The sequence below is a fragment of the Lepidochelys kempii genome, chromosome 3 (genome assembly GCF_965140285.1).
Source record: "Lepidochelys kempii isolate rLepKem1 chromosome 3, rLepKem1.hap1, whole genome shotgun sequence".
Lineage (NCBI taxonomy): Eukaryota > Metazoa > Chordata > Testudines > Cheloniidae > Lepidochelys > Lepidochelys kempii.
In genome coordinates this window covers 165,991,684-166,011,871 of record NC_136382.1, presented here as the reverse complement: position 1 = coordinate 166,011,871, position 20,188 = coordinate 165,991,684, and the positions used below count along the sequence as shown (strand labels likewise).

Below are 20,188 nucleotides of genomic sequence, written 5' to 3'. Positions count from 1 at the left end.
CGAGATGAGAATGCAGCTGCCCCTGGCGCTGGAGCGGGGTAGAGGGAGGAAGGGGGAGACGCACCCAGCGGCTGGGATACAGCGGGGGAAAGAGAATGAGGAGAGGAGCGGGCGCCCACGCACACACACACAGGCGGAGAGCAAGGGGACACACCCACACCCACACAGTTCTCGAGGCGCGCAGCTGCACCCAGAGTCAGGCACCCCACGCCCAGTGCCCGAGACAAAGAGTGACAGAGCGGGGCACAGACACCGCCCGAGAACCGGGCCCCGGGGCTGAGATGCACCCGGGAGAAAGCGGGGCCGAGGGGAGACAGGCCCCCGCCCACACTGACTGACAGCGGGACGCGGACACACACACACACACACACACACAGAGACCGAAAGACACAGACACACTGAGATTGTGACAGACGCCTCAGGGACTGGCAGCCACACACCGAAAGAGGCTGATACGCACACCTGGCGCCTGAGCGAGTCACACACACAGGGTGATCACACACACACACTGATTACACACACAGACGGTGATCACACACACACACGGCGATCTCACACACAGGGCCATCACACACAGAGACAGGGTGATCACACACACGGCAATCACAGGGTGATTTCTCTCTCTCTCTCTCTCTCTCTCACACACACACACACCGTGATCGCGCACACCCCTCCAGTGACAGGGAGGACGCCAGGCTCCGCTCCGCGCGGAATCTGAGCTCAGCAGCAGCAAACCCGCCCTGGGTCTCGTCCTTTTCTCTCTCTCTCTTTCCATCTGGTCAAACGGCACCTACCCAAGCCCTGAAAAAATGCCTGCCCGTGAAGCGAGGAGAGGGCGCCGGGTCTGTAAATAAGAAGTGAGTACTGGCACAATGGCGTGTGTTTCTAGATCAAAGTCTGCCTGAATGCTGCATGCTCCCTCGCTTTCCCAATGCCTCCTCGCAGGGGGGACCCAGAGCTGCTCAGTCCCTCTCTTCGCCCCTTTCCTTCCTGCGCCTCCGTCCCGGATTTTGCAGGCTCGGTTAAACAGCCGCCTGCCTTTTGTTTCTAACACTTCTCCTTTGTCTAAGGTGGGTGTAGCTCCCCCTGTCCGGGAGGGTCAGGCTGGGCTCCGGGCTCCCACCCGGACCGTTTCTCCAGCCAAACCCCGCTCTGCAAGGATGCCTTTTGCAAGGGCTTTAAACCCAGCGCATCCTTGCGAGCTTGCTGCTGGGGAGAGGAGTGAAGGATAGGGGCAGGGCCCGTTCTGGCTGGAGCGTCCACGTTTTGCCCCTCTCGGGAGTGTGAAAATGCCCTTGTCGACTGCATTATCCCATTTCCTGGCAAGGTGGATGGGTGTCAGCAGGGGGCTGGGAAAGTTGATGGGAGGGATGCAGAGCATCACTGGGTGGATCAGTTTAGGGCGCCTCGCAGCCATCCTGTTCTCCTTTGTTAGCTGCATTCAGCGGGCTTCAGGAGTGTAGCAGGAAAAGTGGGGGGCAGGTCTGCCCTTCTTCATGGTGCTAGGATTGTGTGTGTCTGGAAGTGTTGAAGCTAGGCAGAAAGAGGAGCAGTTTCCTAGTCTACAGCACGAGGCTTGGTGTAGCCTGAGGTGCCCCCAGTTTTGGGTTTGGACAGAGGGTCATGATAATGTAGTAGGAAAAATTCCGACTGGCAAGGGGAGTTCTGACTGAAAGGAAAATGTGATGGCGCTTCCGCCCCCTTCCCCCCCCCCCATCACAAATCATGTCAATCCCAGGAGAGAGCACAGCTTGAAAGAGCAGTTATTAAACCAGGTGTCCTTTCCAAATTTAGCCACACACATCAATTTTTGTACAGGGGCATATCAGTAGCCTCATACAGTATTCCATGCCCACTACACTTGAAGGGTATTTGCATTCTGGTCTGGTGCTCCCGGTTAGTTAGAACCAGATTCTAGTTTTCTAGGAGCTGAACAGTAACTATACCACAGCTGTGCCCCGAGTCACGAGCGGAGCTTTTTCATTTGGGGCTGCCTGTTCATCCTCTAACCCTCCCCCCCAGGGTTCAGGTCCACTGTATTAATTTCGTAGGTCTGCCTTTCTTCTGACCTGTATTGCACGATTCTTTGAGAATGTGAGTTCCTGTAACCCTGTAGGTTAACCTCCAGCGGGTGCTCAAGAGAAGATCCTATCCATGTGGAAAATGACACTCCCTCCCTCCTCTGGGGCATGCCCAGCTTCCAGAGACCTGAGAGAGAGACTTTTGAATCTACATTTAGAAGTAGGCTATCCCCACAACAGCTGAAAGTGGTGTTGCAGCCATTCAAAATATATTAATCATTTTAAATATAGTATTGTTGCAATCTTCCCTCAGGAGACCTTTAAGTGTACTTGATGTGAATTATTTTTATCTAATTACTAGTGTAGTTAGGTGTAATCACATAAGTTATGGGTCTACTTGATAACACACTCAGGTGATCATTACTGTCCCAGTGGGTTTCTTGTAGCAGTAAACAATCAAATATCCTATAATAAGATGATTGACTTTTCCAGTAGGCGTGCACATGTGTTCCTGGTATTTTCTAAAAGGTATTTTCAAACTGTTAGGATTAATAATGGATTATTTTTATAGTTACCTGTGTGGGGGGAATTTGGAAATGAACTGCAAATATTCTTATGAGTATCTGAATTCAGAGTTGAGGGTATGTTTAAGACTTAAGGAAAGAGTCCTGTTTTCCTGATAGTTTTTTAATGCTGAACTAAAATGTAGTCTGAGAAGCATATTAGCAATGCCTAAGATTATTCAAGATGTGAGGATGCTCTACTGAAAAATACCTTTTTATACTGATTTAAAGGAACACAAGAAAATAGGGAAAATAGTGCATGTTAGAACTACACTTGCAGAGTATTTATAGAGGACATATATATATATATATATAGTAAACAATGCAAGTGTGTATGCATGTGTGTACATATAAATAGCATATTATTAGTCCTAGCAGTTGCTGAAACCAGTAATTCTATAGTAATATAACATGGTGTACAAGTGAAATGCATTTATAACACAGTTATCTATGAACTCTATTTTGAATTAATAGGATCTCTGTCACCTTCTGGCAAGAAGCGTGTGCAGCTAAATACTCCTCTGTCCAACGCTGTCAACGTTAACATTCTTTTTCTGTTTTATTAGTGGCGGCACCTGACTTGCTGGATCCCAAATCTGCTACTCAGAACTCCAAACCACGGCTATCATTTTCTACAAAACCCACAGTGCTCTCGTCACGGGAGGAATGTGATTCGGCTATTAATGTTATGAAATGGAAGACGGTCTCAACGATTTTTCTGGTGGTTGTTGTATATTTAATAATTGGAGCCACTGTCTTCAAAGCTCTGGAGCAGCCACATGAAACTTCCCAAAGAGCCACCATTGTGATTCAGAAGCAGACGTTTGTATCTGAGCATTCCTGTGTGAATGCATCGGAGCTCGATGAACTAATTCAGGTAATTCATGCAAAAAAGTAACTTGTTCCTATGTTTTAAAAGAATGAATTCTTCTATAGCAATGGTTCTCTAATAAATGGGACACTGCTGTATCAGCACGTGAGCTGCAAATGTAGCAAGAAGTCTAACTTAAGACAGAAAGGTTGGCAATAGCATTTTCAAATGAGGCTTCAGCTGAAAAGTCATTGCTGATTTTTTTATGTTCAGTGTGCATTATAGACAACTTTTAAATTGAATGCGCCTGTGATAATTAAATGACTATTCATTAGCAATATGTATTATTTAATAGTTCACAGAGGAATGGGTGTATTAACTGAGCTAAGTTACTGGCTTTGTCAATATTGGGAAAGCAGAGCATGGCCAACCATTACCTTAAGAAAGTTCAGATTTATCATTATTTTAGCAAACAATTCTCTCTTTTAGCTGTACATTTCTTTCCACAGTTTTTTATTTTGAATACAGCAAAATAATATTAGCTAGCTATTTCCATTACAAATATTGATTTTTTAAATTTTTTTCCAACATTGAAAGGCTAAATCCTCAGCTAAATCAGTGTCACTCTGTTGAAGTCAGCTTACACCACTTGATGATCTGGCTCATCATAGTCTCTGGTGTTTCAAATTGCACCGTGAACTCAGGGGCTGTACCTTATAACTGGAGAATTGCAAATTTAGTACTTATATTTAAGAAAGGAAAAAAAGTGATCTGGGAAAGTACGGACCCATTAGTTTGGCCTCAATTGTATGCAAGGTCTTAGAACAAATTTTGAAAGTAGTTAAAGACATAGAGGTAAAAAAGGCAATTGGGATAAAATATGACATGTTTTTACAAAAAGTAGATCACTGAGAAGATAACTGATTTTCTAGACAAAGGAAATGCATTAGATGTAATCTGTAATCTGGATTTCAGTAAGGCGTTTGATACAGTTCCACAGGAGAAATTATTAGTTAAATTGGAGAAGATGGGGATTAATACAAGAATCGAAAGGTGGGTAGGGAACTGGATAAAAGGGAGACTACAACTGGTCATACTGAAAGGTGAACTGTCAGGCTGGAGGAGGTTACTAGTTGAGTTCCTCAGGAATCGTTCTTGGAACCAATCTTATGTAACATTTTCGTTAATGACCTTGGCACAAAAAGTGGGAATGAGCTAGTAAAATTTGTAGATGACACAAAATTGGGATGTATTGCCAATACAGAGAGGACTGGAATGTCATACAAGAAAATTTGGATTACTTTGAAAATTAGAGTAATAGAAATGGGATGAAATTTAATAGAACAAAGTGCAAGGTCATGCACTTGGGGACTAACAGGTAGAATTTTTGTTATAAGCTGTGGACGTATCAGTTGGAAGCAACAGAAGAGGAGAAAAACAGGAATGATGATGTGCTGTCAATATGATGCAGCTGTAAAAAAGGCTAATGCAATTCTAGGCTGCATCAGACGAGGTATTTCCAGTACAGTTAGGGAAGTGTTAGTACTGTTATACAAGGCACTGATGAGACCACATCTGGAATACTGTGTGCAGATCTGATCTCCCATGTTTAAGAAAGATGAAATCAAACTGGAACAGGTGCAGAGAAGAGTTATTAGGATGACCCAAGGCCTGGAGAAGCTATCTTACAAGAAGAGACTTGAGGAACTTGGCTTGTGTAACCTAACCAAATGAAGGCCGAGGGGAGATCCGATTGCTCTCTATAAATAAATCAGAGGGATAAACACCAAGGGGGGAGAGCAGTTATTTAAGTTAAGGGCAATATTGGCACAAGAACAAATGAGTATAAACTGGCCATCAATAAGTTTAGGCTTGAAATTAAATGAAGGTGTCTAACCATCAAAGTAGAGTCCTGCCGTGGGACTGGGATTCCATAGGACTCGCTGCTATAATAGTGGGAGCGGGTAAAATGTTTTGTTACCGGTGGGATTGGGTGGGCAAAAAAATCAGACTATGGTATTTTGTGGGAAAACATTAAATCTCTCATCAGTTGGTCATAAATAGAATTTCAGCAGTGCAAAGCATGTTTTTCTTTTTTAGTAAATAAAGGTTTTAATACTTAAATTTAAGTGAGAGATTGAAAGAGATTAATGTCTATTATAACAGGAGTTAAAGTGTTTTTTTACATGGTTAAAGCAAGATTTGTTTTATTCTTTTAGTGGTAAAAATTGTGTCTGAATTCCATTTATATATATATAACATATTAACCAACTGTGGTGAGGTGGGTTTTTTTGGTAGCACGGGGAAATCTCTGTTGTGGGATTTGCAGAATCTAAGGTTTTTGCAGATGGGAGTGGGATAAATATAAAAGAAACAATGCAGGAGCAGGTGGGAGTAGATATTTCAGGGCAGGATGGGAGCAAGATTAAAAAAATAGTCCCATGTAGGGCTTTACATCAGATGAGTGAAGTTTTGGAACATCTTTCCAACAGGAGTAGTGGGGGACAAAAATCCTGACTTGTTTCAAGACTAAGCTTGATAAATTCATGGAGGGGATGGTATGATGCAATTGCCTACAATGGCATGTGGCCCATCCGCAACTGCTATTAGCAAATATCTCCAGCAGCACTAGATGGGGAGGGCTATGAGTTACTAGAGACAATTCTTTCCCAGGTGTCTAGCTGATAGATCTTGTTCACATGCTCAGGGCCTAACTGATCACCATATTTGGGCTTGGAAAGGAATTTTCAAGATTGGCAGAGACCTTGGTTTGTTTGTTTTTTTGCCTTCCTCAGCAGCGTGCGGCCTGGTTCATCTGCTGGTTCGAACTAGAATAAATGGTGAATTCTCTGTAACATTAAGTTTTTAAATCATGATTTAAAGACTTCAGTAACTCAGCCAAAGGTTATGGGTTTATTAGAGGAGTGGGTGGGTGAGATTTCGTGGTCTGTGATGTACTGGAGGTCAGACTCGATGATCATGGTGGTCCCTTTTGGCTTTAAAGTCTCCCAGACACTTGTTTTACTGCAAATTTTTAAGGCGGAGGACTGATTTACCAAAGTTGTTTTTCGAGTATGTTATTTTTTTAAGTTAAATTGGTAAAACATGGAAAATTTTTATAGTTTGGGAATTTTATTTTTTAGTCAAGTTGGGTTCCAAAAATGGTAGCCTTTTAAAGTTATTGAAGCTATTCCTTTCTCCCTGCACCCTACAATACTTTTTTACTTTAGAGCAAGTTCTTGTTGTGAAGTGTCGTGGTGCTGAATTGTCACACATAGCTAGAGATAGTCCTTCCTGAACACAGCTGAGGTATGTTTGGCCTAAAAGTTGTGGGAAGATAATGCTATGCACCTTGTTAGGGTAAATGGAAGACTTCGTACCCCACTGCTGTCAACCTGGTACCTTTGAACAGATACTAAATTACTGAAGAAAATAACCTGGCTTTTCTGAGTATGTCTGATTCTTAATACAATTTTTATATAGCATTTCTTCAGTTCTGATTACTCTATGTGAATACAAAAATAATGAGTATGATGAAGAAAAAGTAGTCACATCAGTGTGAATGATACTTTAGAAATCCTCTAAAGGATATATGTCTGAAAATAATGCATACTACAGTATTAGGTAGCTGTAATGGTTAGTTGTATGTGAAGAAAATTACAGAACATACACATTACAATATTCTCTTTAGTCTTTACCTTTACTTCAAACTATAGTGAAACACTAAACTTTTGATTTTGAATTTAGTGCTCTAGATATTCACTCTGATTTGTCACTAGCCAGAGCTCGGACAACTTATGATGCAAGGTCTTCCAATCCAGATCAGTTCTGACCTGCATAATTTGGTTATCCTAGTTCTGGGACAGTCCTGAGCATCAGAAGTTTCTAATTGGGGTCAATCCTACTAAATTGTGAAGTGGTTTGGTGATATGAACATACCAGGAGGACTAGATTGAGAGCACAAATTCAGCCTAGAAAGGATTTAAATTTGTGTTTACCCAGAAAAAATTCACTAGCCTAATAGTGTCCATCTAGTTTCTCTTTTTCCCAATAAAAACTTCTCTTTGCCATGTGACTTGTGTCAAGGTTCCTTCCCACTCTGAACTCTAGGGTACAGATGCGGGGACCTGCATGAAAGACCCCCTTAGCTTATTCTTACCAGCTTAGGTTAAAAACTTCCACAAGGTACAAACTTTGCCTTGTCCTTGAACCCTATGCTGCCACCACCAAGCGTGTTAAACAAAGAACAGGGAAAGAGCCCACTTGGAGACATCTTCCCCCCAAAATATTCCCCCTAGTCCTACACCTCCTTTCCTGGGGAAGGCTTGATAAAAATCCTCACCAATTTGCATAGGTGAACACAGACCCAAACCCTTGGATCTTAAGAACAATGAAAAAGCAATCAGGATCTTAAAAGAAGAATTTTAATTAAAGAAAAAGTAAAAGAATCACCTCTGTAAAATCAGGATGGTAAATACCTTACAGGGTAATCAGATTCAAAACACAGAGAATCCCTCTAGGCAAAAACTTAAGTTACAAAAAGACACAGAAACAGGAATATACATTCCATTCAGGACAGCTTATTTACCAGCCATTTAAACAAAAGGAAATCTAATGCATTTCTAGCTAGATTACTTACTAACAAGTTCTAATACTCCATTCCTGTTCTGTTCCTGGCAAAAGCATCACACAGACAGACAGACCCTTTGTTCCCCTCCCCTCCCACCCGCCCTCCAGCTTTGAAAGTATATTGTCTCGTCACTGATCGTTTTGGTCAGGTGCCAGCGAGGTTATTTTAGCTTCTTAACCCTTTACAGGTGAAAGGGTTTTGCCTCTGGCCAGGAGGGATTTTATAGTTCTGTATACAGAAAGGTGGTTACCCTTCCCTTTATATTTATGACAACTTGTTATAATACAATATAATGCACTCAGGCCATGGTATCAGAAAATATCCAAAATACCCCACAGCAGTTCTTTTGTGGTAACAAGACTGTATTAATGCCAACTATTCAGCACCCACAGTTTCCTTGGCTGGCTTGAATTCCTGGAAGACTGTCTTTTTACAGTTTCATGGGAGGGTATGGATCACTCCAGGGTACTGAGTGTGAATGTATTCCACTTTTCTATATGTTTTGATATGAAGCATGAGAAAATGGACAAATGTTATTCAGTTTAGGATATATAAAAGGCTAATGAAATGGGACACTCTCACCTTTTTGGTGAAATAGCTGCCTAAGAACAATGAACTGGCTTTTGCTAACAAATGTTAGGGGTGGGAGGGAGGGTCAGCCCAGTCCAGTGGTATCACTCCTGCTTTGGCAGAGAGACGGATTTAATCATAGAATCATAGACTTTAAGGTCAGAAGGGACCATTATGATCATCTACTCTGACCTTCTGCACAATGCAGGCCACGGAATCTCACCCACCAACTCCTGTAACAAACCCCTAACTTATGTCTGACCTATTGAAGTCCTCAAATCATGGTTTAAAGACTTCAAGGTGCAGAGAATTCTCCAGCAAGTGACCCATGCCCCACGCTGCAGAGGAAGGCGAAAACCCTCCAGGGCCTCTGCCAATCTGCCCTGGGGGAAAATTCCTTCCCGACCCCAAATATGGTGATCAGCTAAACCCTGAGTATGTGGGCAAGACTCACCAGCCAGACACCCAGGAAAGAATTCTCTGTAGTAACTCAGATCCCACCCCATTTAACATCCCATCACAGGCCATTGGGCATATCTACCGCTAGTAGTCAAAGATCAATTAATTGCCATCAATTAATTTTTCCATCTCTAACTTCCATGATCCAGTGCTGCAAACCATCTTAAGTGGAAACCATGCCAGTTTTCTGCTCTGTATCCTGTAATATAAACCTGTCTGAGATGAAGTACAGCAATATGTGACCCTCGGTGCTGAATCAAGATGCATAACGATTTTTGAGATATTGCCTAAGTCCTGAAGGCATAAAACATGCACAACCATAGGCACAATGGCTCTGCAGTCAGTGGGGTTAGGGTTCAAACACTGGATGCCAACTTTCGGTGCCATTTTAGGCCAGTCTAACGTAAATCAATATTACAGGTAATATCACCTGGTACACCATATGTTGAGCATGGCAACAATCAAGTTGGCAATGTACAGCAGCACGTGATGGGATGTGTGCCTTTTAGAGGGGAGCTTGCTATTATACTTTATACTACCTTTTAGTGGTCCCTATAGGAAGAGGCACAAAAAAAGCCAGACAGCTGTTCATTTTTTAGATTAAAACCTAGGGTTTCAAAGTTTCAGTTGAGAGGGTCTTTAAAAGGGACTCAGCTATTATCAGGAGAGAAAAAGATGGGTTTGCTGAAGTCAGGATGGAGAGCTCTAGGGATGCAAGATCTGTCTTGCTTATGTTTTGTTCAGTTTTTTTAAATCTTGTTTAGAGTTTGCAGACTACTAAACTGCATGAAGGGAATGTGGCCAGAGACTTTGCTGCTGTGTCGTTTTTTGGCTGAACAAAAGCTCTGTAAATAACCTGAGAGGTGTTTTTGTTGTTGTTGCTCAGTCTGAGCATCTTGCGTTGTGTGGTAGGGCCAACTTAACAAAGAATTGCCATACAACAGAATAAAAGTGTTCTCTAGCAACTGGTATACAAAGAACTACAGGAATCAGAGATAGAAAAAATCTATTTAGATCTAGTGTAGGATTGTTCCCTATAGTATACCAGCTGCTGAAAATTTGAAAATGTTTGAGGCAGTTTGCAATCTCAGATGCAAAGTATCTGGTAGAATCCCCTCCTGTACTTGTGCACACATGCTCAGTAACAGAGTTTTGAAGACATTCGACAATACACATCTCTAATGATCAGCCTATTTTTGGCCAATCCTCAGGTGAAACTATAGTATCATTATATATATATATATATATATATATATATATATATATATATATACACACACACACACACACAGTATTATTATAGTATCATTTTATATATATATACACACACACACTTTTTTTGGTTGCTTTCGTTAATATGTTGAGTTCTTGCTCCACACAGACAATAAATGGAAGTGCAGAATGTCTGTCTGTGGGGAAAGGTGAGTCCGACTGAATTGTGTAGTCAACAACTTCCTAGCATTGTCAGTATTCTTATTTTATATCCAGTATTCTATACCCTACAGAATATATACCTCTCAGAATATAAAAATGAGAATGTTCAACACACTTGTCTATTGGGGAAAAATGGATTGGCTTCCCAGCCCATAGGTTGCTTCCTTACTCTAGAGTTATTCCTAAGAGAGAATGAAGTCAGCACTGCAATGTATTTTGGGATGCCTGAGTAGAGTGAGAACTTGGCAATAAGAGCTCTACTTTGTCATCTCCTGCCAAAGAGAAAATTGATTAGAGAAATGAGTAGAACTTTTTATTTAAATGCTACCCAATTAAGTGAAGCTCAGCTTCTAAGGTAGGCCCTTATAAAATAAAACCCAACAAAATCTGTTTATATTCAACGGAAAAGTAATATAACTCATAAGCATTAAAATGTTGTAAATAAAAGAAATGTCATCCCTTGGTTAAAATACCTTAGACTGGTGTGTCCCAACAAGTGGGGTGTGAGCCAAAGCGGATTGCCCAGGGCTGACTGCTGGGTTGCTTCATAGCTGTGAGGAACAATCAATCTGTATGAATCCTAGGAGCCAGCTAGAGTGAAAAAAGATATTTTGCTCATTCCTTCCTCCCTGTTGCATTCTGCCATCTCCTCTACTGCCTTATGCCTGAACAGAGCACAGTGTTAAGGTGCCTATTGGAGCCTGCACAGATTGAAATAATATTGCAGAGAAGTGTCAACTGCTCCAGTTATCTCAGTATGTTAACGCTGAAACCTACAGATTACACTTTAACTAAATGTACCTTAAGACTTAAAACTAAAGATGTCAGTAATGTTAATGACTATATTTCACTGCTGATTCTTTTAGCAGACACATCCTACACATGTGCTTATCCCACATCACAAACTGGTAGGGAATGTAATATCAAAATAAACAACACGGGGGTCAAAGGCACTGAGTGTAGTATTAATTTTCTTATTTAATTCAGGAAAAACCTACTTTTTAAAATGTAAATGAAGATGCCACAGAGTCTCGTCTGCTGCACCAAAGTGCCCCTGTAGTGAAGGACTCTGCCACAGAATTTTAAATCCAGCTTGCTCCGAAGTATGCAGGTTCTTCCTGAAAACTGAGTTCCTACAAAATATGAGTTCATGTTTTTAGAAATATTTTGTGAATCACCTGGATGTATCTAACCTGAGTGACTATGACCCCATTCCCACAAGGTGATCTGTATGGTGTTCCCCATGAGATCCACCTCCGCAGATTAGCTTGCAAGGCTAGGGTCCCTGTCATCATATTTCCATAACCTATGTCTGTTTTCACCCTAACCTTGTGTTGGTTAAAATCTCCCTTGTCTATGCATTCACCATTTAGACTGTGAACTCTTTTAGGTAGGAATCTGTCTTCTCTTTGTCTTCTGAGAAAAGCCTCTTATGATTGTGGGTGTTATAAAAATAACTGGAGCTGCATTTCTTGTGCCTTAACTTTCATCATAACTGCTTCCTATGTGATTAATTTCCTCTTTAAAAATATTTAACACTTTAAACACTTATTTTAGCTCTTTTTACTCTTTTTTGTAACTAGATGTAACTAGAATATATTTTTCACTACACTGCACCTCTCCTTTAATTGACTTTCTGTTCCATGCATAAAATGTTTCACATCTTGTCTCTTAGTCCCAGGAAACCAATGCTGTTGCATTTTCTGAAGGGTGTTCTTTAATTTTAGCCAGTAGGCTCCTTCAGATGCAACCTCTCAGATTCAATAGAAAACTATTATGCAGTTAAAATGATTAAGTAGGATTTCTTGTTTCTCTTCCAGGTATTAAAAAGCTTAAAACGCTTCTTGCTGTGTCATTTCTGGAGCTATCATAATATGTCCCTGACTGAGACACAGGGTTTGTGTAGGTCCTGAAATATACTTTGTAAATCTGAGATTCATAAGCTTGATTTATTAAAATTAGATCATTTATTTTAACCACAAAATTAAGGGCACCATTTCTGTGGGATATTCTATTTTGCACAGCTACCATGCAGGCAGTTTTCTTTTTCCAGGGGATTTAAGGTGGGTGGTTGTTAACATTGATAGCCCCACACCACACAAAACAACACACCGTGCTCTGGCTGGTTCCCAGCTTGCAAGCAGCAGGTGTTAGGCTTGAAAACCTTGAAAGACCTTGTCTGTAAAAAACTGATGCTGCAGGATATTCTTTTGGCAATTCGAACTGCAGTTGCATCAGTTTTTTTATATACAAGGCCATTCTGGAGCACTTGAGAACTGAAGATCATAAGGAAGTGCAAATATCAAGGGTACATATAACTTCTTTGTTGAGTGTTGGGAACAATTTGAGGTGTCTCACTTAAGGCAGTTTACACATGGAAGCCCCAGGTACTGGACTTTGTGCCTCCACCTCCATGCATGCCCTGCCAGTCAAAGCACTTCAGCTCATTCTTAACTGTAACCATATGAGTTGTCCCACCTTGTTGAATTGTGGCCTATTTCTATTTTTCTCCTTTTGTTTCCCCACCTTCTTGTGTTCCCTAATTTCCATGCAGGTGCCTCTCCCTTTCCTAGATCCTGTCTACTCCATTCTTGCTAAAAATAAATTTCTGGATGCTATTATCTGCTTCATTCCATAGTCAAGCATGCCATCTCTGCCTGTATCCCTGATGCACAACACCGTAGCGTAGAGGAATCTGCATTATGGACTTGATCTGCTGTAAAAGATCCCTGTCAACAGTCTGGTCCAGTCCCTATTTCAGAACGGACCACCAGTCTATCTGAGGGGATCCATCTGCTGAATCCAACATGCTGCTAAACTTCCTGTGTCTAGGTAGTGCCTCATGACTATTCCTAGCATTGGTCCCTTGTTTATGTACTGCCAGGAACCACAAGCTACTTTTGATTGCTGAGAAATCAGTGGGAACAAAACAGTATGTTTTCTGTATTTAATCAGAAAGATATTTTAAGATGGTTTCACTTTTATCTCTGGATAGATAGTCAAGGATTTAACTACTCAGCCGGACTAGTGCAGTGCTAGAATAGAGCTGTATTGTTTCTAGTTGAAACAATACCAGTTTGTTTCTGATGAGTACTCATGATTATATACTACATCGTTTCATAAAAGCATAGTAGCTAAAGCAGACAAATGCAAATATTCACTGCTTGCATTCAATACTACTTGCTCCATTTTTGCCTTACTGAAGACACTGATTAGGTGGAACTCTGGAACTAGGACAGTTGTCTTGTTTTTGTACAGGGGGAACTTGCTGCTTTAGAAGGCTGAAACTTTGTCTCTAGTTTTAGCTGTCTATTCACACAGTTGTGTATGGTAGGCTATCAGGCAAACCTGAGACAGCCTCTAGATACAGATTCCTATATGATCCCAATGTGTTGCAGTATGAAAAGGACAAATTAATGACTGTGCAATGTATTAGTAAGAAAAAAGTTTCTAAAATTACTGTATAAAGGGAATTCATAGGAACCTATTCCTTATCATCCGTGTCTGTATAGAAGATGCAGCGAAACCCATAGTGCTGTTGCCTTACATGAACTGGGGGAACCTTAAACTGATCCTGAGCCAGTGCAGGTTAGTAGAGGCCAACACTCCTCAGGCAATTTCCCAGCAGGATCTTATTCATATGGCTACTCATATTGCCCGTGGAATGAACTATTTAGCCAGAAGGGAGGTCACTCACAAAGACCTGGCTACTAGAAACTGGGTCATTGATGATTCACTTCAGGTTAAGATTACTTACAATGCGCTATCCCGAGACCTATTTCCCATGAATTATCTTTATCTGGGAGATAATGAAAGCAGGCCAGTGTGGTGGATGGCTCCTCAAAGCTTTGTTAACAATGAATTTTCCAGTGCTAGTGATGTGTGGGCATTTGGAGTAACACTGTGGGAGTGGATGACTTTGGGGAAGATTCCGTATGTGGATATTGACCCTTTTGAGATGGCTGCATAGCTAAAGGATGGATACAGAGTGGATACTGAATTTAAAAGAGTATTCAAAGTTGACAGTGCTTTGTTTTTGGCACCGCTCGTATTTCAAGTAGAAAAGCTACAGACTGAGTTTTCAGGCAAAAATTCAAAAAGTTCCTCAGTGACTTAGGAGCCTAAGTCTCAGTTTCAAAAGTTATATTGGCACTTAGGAGCTCGGCAACTCACGTAGGCTGCTAAGGTGGTTATACTGCTTTTGAAAATGGGCGTTAGGGTCCTAAGTCACTTAGACACTTTGGAAAATTTTACCTCAATTCTCTTTACTGCCAAGAAATAGAACACAATGTAACCATGAAAAAAAGAATTAAAGAACAGTAAGTTGTGAACAAACTATTCTGAATACTATTACTGTATTTATTAATTATTATTATTTTATTATTTTATATTATGGTAGCACATAGAAGCCTTCAACCAGTCTCATTGTGCTAGGCACTGCACACAGACATAATAAACAGAGAGTCCCTGGCTCAATGAGTTTACAGTCTCGCGGCACCATATGATGAGACCATAACAGATGGATAAACAAATAAATTGAGGGGGATAAGGTAACCAGAGAAACAATCCTAACTAGCTCAATAAGTGGAAGTGTCAGCACACCAATGGCCTAGCTACTGTTGAGTGGTTTATAGGCAGTGCAGCAGAGGTGAGTTTTAAGTCAGAATTTGAATTATGGTAACACAGAAAAAATAATTTAGTCTACTAATCTGATCACATTTTACAATTTATAGTAGTAAAGTTAAGTCCGGGAACCGTCCTGTTAAAATCTTGTAAACCATCTCAAGAGGCTGAATGGAATAAATTGGAGTCAGTGATGATAAAAGTACAGATTATACAGAATTTCCATGATTCTAACTTTTTCAGGCTAAAGGAAAGTGATACAGCACCGCTAGAGATACACAGACTTAATTACACCACGGGATAAGTAGGGCTGCGCCAATGAAGGACAAAGTTGACAGGAAAAAAAAATTGTAAGTAAAGATGGCAGTGTCATGCCAAACTTGTGACAAATGAAATGACTATGCTTTCACTGTTATTACAGCAAGGCAGCAGTCAAGGGGAAAGGCAGAAGACTGACAAAATAAAATGGAAAACAGAATCAAAGATAAATAGGCATTGGCAATAAATATCTTGCAATTTGTATATTAAGGGTGAAATTCTGGCCCCAGTGAAATCAACAGAAGTTTTATACTATTATTTTAAGTCAGTGATTCCCATATTGTCAGCCATTGCTCCCTTGGGGAGCCACAAATGGTTCATGGGGGAGCCCCTGTTGTTTGGGAATAAAAAAAGTCCTGTCTAAAGAAACAATTGCTCCTCACAGAGCCATAGGAGCATCTTATATTGTAGCCATGCAAAGTGCAGAATGCAAACAGGCATGTACCATAGCAAGACCCTTCTACTTCCAGCAATAGTAGATGTATAGAATTATGATTAGCAAGCTCACAGCCATGAAAACCATTCCTATGTCACATAATGCCATCTGTCAATGCACTGATGGATGACCTTGCAGAAAATGTCCAGGATAGACCAAGCTGATAGACCAAGGAAAGAAGAGTCAATATTTTGCACTGCACCTTGATGAATCCACACACATAGCCAATATGGCTAAGCTTCTATGTTATGAGAGATTTGTCACAGCTGGTCCAATAGTTGAAGAACTTCTATTTTGCGAAGAAATCCCAACTCAAACAACCACTGAGCAAATATTCAAGATCCAATTCATAGCAGAGGAAAGTCTCAACTGGGCTATATAAGTGGGGTTTTGCACTGACGAGGCAGCAGCTATGACCAGAAAGACCAGTGGAGGTTCAGCACAAATAAAGTGGCATCGGCAGCAGTCTGGATACACAGCATAATTCAATGCCAAGCTTTGGCATCAAAAAAAGTTGCAACCTGAAGTACATGAGGCCCTTAAAATTGTTATTAAAATGGTTAATTTTGTACAATCCCAGGCAATACACACACATTGTTTTAGTATGCCGTGTGACTAGATGAGCTCTGAGCCCACTCACAGGGAGGTCTGGTGGTGGGGCTGTGGGAAAGTGTTACAACCCTCTTTGAATTGCATAATGAAATGAGGATTTCTCCCTTGGGAAAACAGACTTTCCAGATTACACATGTAATGTGGACTTCTTGATTTACGTAATGGACGTATTTGGCTAATTGAATGCACTGAACCTAACACTTCAAGGTGGAAGTACAAATATACCAGATTTAAAAGAGAAGAGCAAGGGATTCACGAAGAAACGTTGTCTTTGGTGATATCACATTGAAAAGGGAATTATTGAGATGTTTCCAATGTTATCAGACTTTTTAAAAGAACAAAATGAAAGTAATCAAAATGTCATTAAAGACCAAAGATTAACTAATTTTTCTGTCTTGTATTCCCATTTTGATTAATATTTTCTTGGCGTTGAACATTAATCTCCGGATACTGATTGGATTCTGAACCCGTTCTCGGTAATTGTTGACTCCATTCCAACATTAAGTATCTTGGCTCAAGAAAGTCTCTTAGAATTATCAAGTAATCATACACTGAAGACCAAGTTTTCAAATCGAGCAAACCAGGAATTCTGGATTTTTGTTAGAGTAGAATACAGAGAGCTCAGTAATGAAGCTATGAAAATGCTGCTTCTGTGAGTCTGGATTTTCAGCAATGATTTCTGTGAAAATTAAACAGAGAAATAGCTTAAACTTGGAAACTGACTTATGTCTGGTGCTATCAGAGATTCAACCAATTGTGCAACTGTGAAGTTTGAACCAGGCCCATCCTTGTTGGTAAAATCTTAGGCTGTGTCCAAACATGCCACAAATCCATATTTTCAAATTGTAGTTTGAAAAAACCTGGATTAGATTGGCTTCTATCATTAAGCATACATCATATAGTTGAAAAAAGTCACAAAACTGTCTAAACTTTAGTGTGCCTCTTGACTCTAGTCTCTTGAACTATTGAATCTGGTTCCTGAGTCAGTAAAAATATTGTATTTTGTTCTGAGGAGCCAAAATATCTCTAAGTACTAAAAGGTTTGGGAACCATGGTTCTAGGTAACTTTGTGGTCAGTAGGGCAGACACATTAAAAAGAGAGATGTCGAAGACTATATTGGATGCTTTGAACCACATTCCCAGTTCTGAAATGTAGGGAACTATGTGGATTTATATCAACTGGAGATATTATTATTTATTATTTATATTACTGTAGCACTGAGGAGCCTTAGTCGTGGACCAGGACCTCATTGTGCTAGACTGTGTACAAACACAGAACACAAAACGATGATGCCTGACCCAAAGAGCTTACAATTTATGTCCGACAGCTGGAGACAGACAGACAGACAGACAGATGTGGAAGGACAAGGAAACAATACTGGTCTGCATCACAGGCCGTGGTCTTTGCATACCGACAGCTTAAAACAGTCAGGTTTTTTGTAGGCATCACAGCAAAGGAGAGTTTTGAGGAGGGATTTGAAGGTGGATAATCATGGGGCTTTGCGGAGGTTTACAGAGAGCTCCTTCCAAGCGTGAAGGGCAGCACTGGAGAAAGCACAAAACTGTTTGTTTTAAAATTTAACAAGTGCATAATGGAGACTGGCATCTCTTGTCCCTTTGTGACTAAAAACATCTTCAAGTTGTACCCTTTTGACCAAGGGAGAGATCTCTTGATGTGGTCATCAACTGCAGTGTACCATAGGTATGACATTGATAGTGTTAATGTATCCTCATATTTTACAGATGAACAGACCTTATATATAAGAGAGAATGATGTACAGTAAAAAGTGCAGAAAACATTTTGCCTCTATCACATTAGAAAGGTCAGTCTTGGTAAAACTGCTTAAAAACATGTGCATTGCTCTGTACAGTGTTACTGCAATACGAAAGAACCACAACACTTCATGGATAGTCCCATAAAAGTGTATTGATCTCCTGCTTTACCACATCACATACACACTAGGAAGTATGTTATGATCAAAACCCTTTCACATTGAAGTGAAACCATGCTGCACCCCGAAGTGTGGTCTGAATGTAGTACAACAAAATTTCCAAGAGCAAAAGGACTATTTGTATAGTACTATTATTGCATAACTAAATTAGTATAACAGATCTTTTTGGCATGTTGCTTAAAATAGTTTGTCTTTTTACACTAACATTTAAACAGTGATCAATACCAGGTTCACTCATTACTGTTAACTGATGTAGAATGTGCTAATGTACACAAGGCCGTGTTGTCCAGATTCAATCCAACAGTGAATTCTGAATTTTGTTTACTCGATATATTTACAATCTGAACTATAGCTATTTTAAAAAGGGACAAAAAAGGTGGACCTGGGGAATTATAGACCAATCCGCCTAACTTTGCTACCTAGAGAGAGACTGGAACAAATTGCTAAACAGTCAGTTTGTAAGTATCTAGAGGATAATAAGGTGATAAGTAATAGTCAACATGCATTTGTTCAGAACAAATAATTCCAAACCAATCTAATTTCCTTGTTTGACAGGGTAACTGGCTTAGTGGACAGGGGGAAGCAGTAGACATATTACAGCTTGACTTTAGAAAGGTTTGACACAGTTCCACATATGTAGTGTAGTTGTACCCGTGTCAATCCCAGGATATTAGAGAGACAAGGTGGGTGAGGTAATGTCTGTTATTGGACCAAGTTCTGTTGATGAGATTCCCACATGACATTCTCAAAAGCAAACTAACGAAATATAGGCTAGATGAAATTACTATAAGGTGGGTGCACAACTGGTTGAAAAACTCTCCTCAAAGAGTAGTTATCAATGGTTCAGTGTCAGACTTGGAGGACACATCAAGTGAAGTCCCACAGTCATTTTCATTAATGACTTGGATGTTGGAGTAGAGAATATGCTTATAAAATTTGTGAATGACACCAACTTGGGAGGGGTTGCAAGCACTTTGGAGGACAGAATTAAAATTCAAAATGATCTTGATAAACTGGAGAATTGGTCTGAGATCAATAAGTTGAAATTCAATAAAGACAAGTGCAAAGTACTTCACTGAGGAAGGAAAAATCAAATGCACAACTTCAAAATAGGAAATTACTGGCTAGGCAGTCGTACTGCAGAAAAGAATCTGGGGGTTATGGTGGACCACAAATTGAATGTGAATCAATAGCATGATCTTGCAAAAAAGGCAAATGTCATTCTGGAATGTATTCGTAGGAGTGTTGTATGTAAGATATGGGAGGTAATTGTTCTGCTCTACTTAGCACTGGTGAGGCCTCAGCAGGAGCACTGCGTCCAGTTTTTGGCACCACACTGTAAGAAAGATATGGACAAATTCAAGAGACAGTCCAGAGGACAGCAACAAAAACGATAAAAGATTTAGAAAACATGACCTATGAGGATAGGTTGAAAGAACTGGGCATGTTTAGTCTGAAGAAGAGAAGGCTGAGGGGAGACCTAATAACAGTCTTCAAATATGTAAAGAGGACTGTGAAAATTGCTTACCATGTCTTCCAATGGTGGGACAAGACAATTAGTTTGCAGCAACGGAGATTTAGGTTAGATACTAGGAAAAACTTTCTAACTGTAAGGGTAATTAAGCTCTTCAGTAGGCTTCCAAGGGAGCTTGTGGAATCCCCGTAATTGGTGGTTTTTAATAATAGGTTAGACAAACACCTGTCAGGGACGGTCTAGGTCTACTCAGTGCAGGGGGCTGAGTTAGGTGACCTTTTGAGG

General features: G+C 40.6%; 1 protein-coding gene across 1 annotated transcript in view; it reads left to right on the top strand.

The window, feature by feature from the left end:
- The first annotated feature begins 266 nt into the window (after positions 1-266).
- KCNK2 (potassium two pore domain channel subfamily K member 2) overlaps positions 267-20,188 on the top strand; it is a 129,228-nt gene continuing 109,306 nt past the window's right edge. Inside the window, exons 1-2 of the mRNA XM_073335286.2 lie at positions 267-857; positions 3,151-3,461. Coding sequence (XP_073191387.1) covers position 857; positions 3,151-3,461 — 312 coding nt within the window. The 5' untranslated portion in view covers positions 267-856. The remainder of the gene's footprint in view (positions 858-3,150; positions 3,462-20,188) is intronic.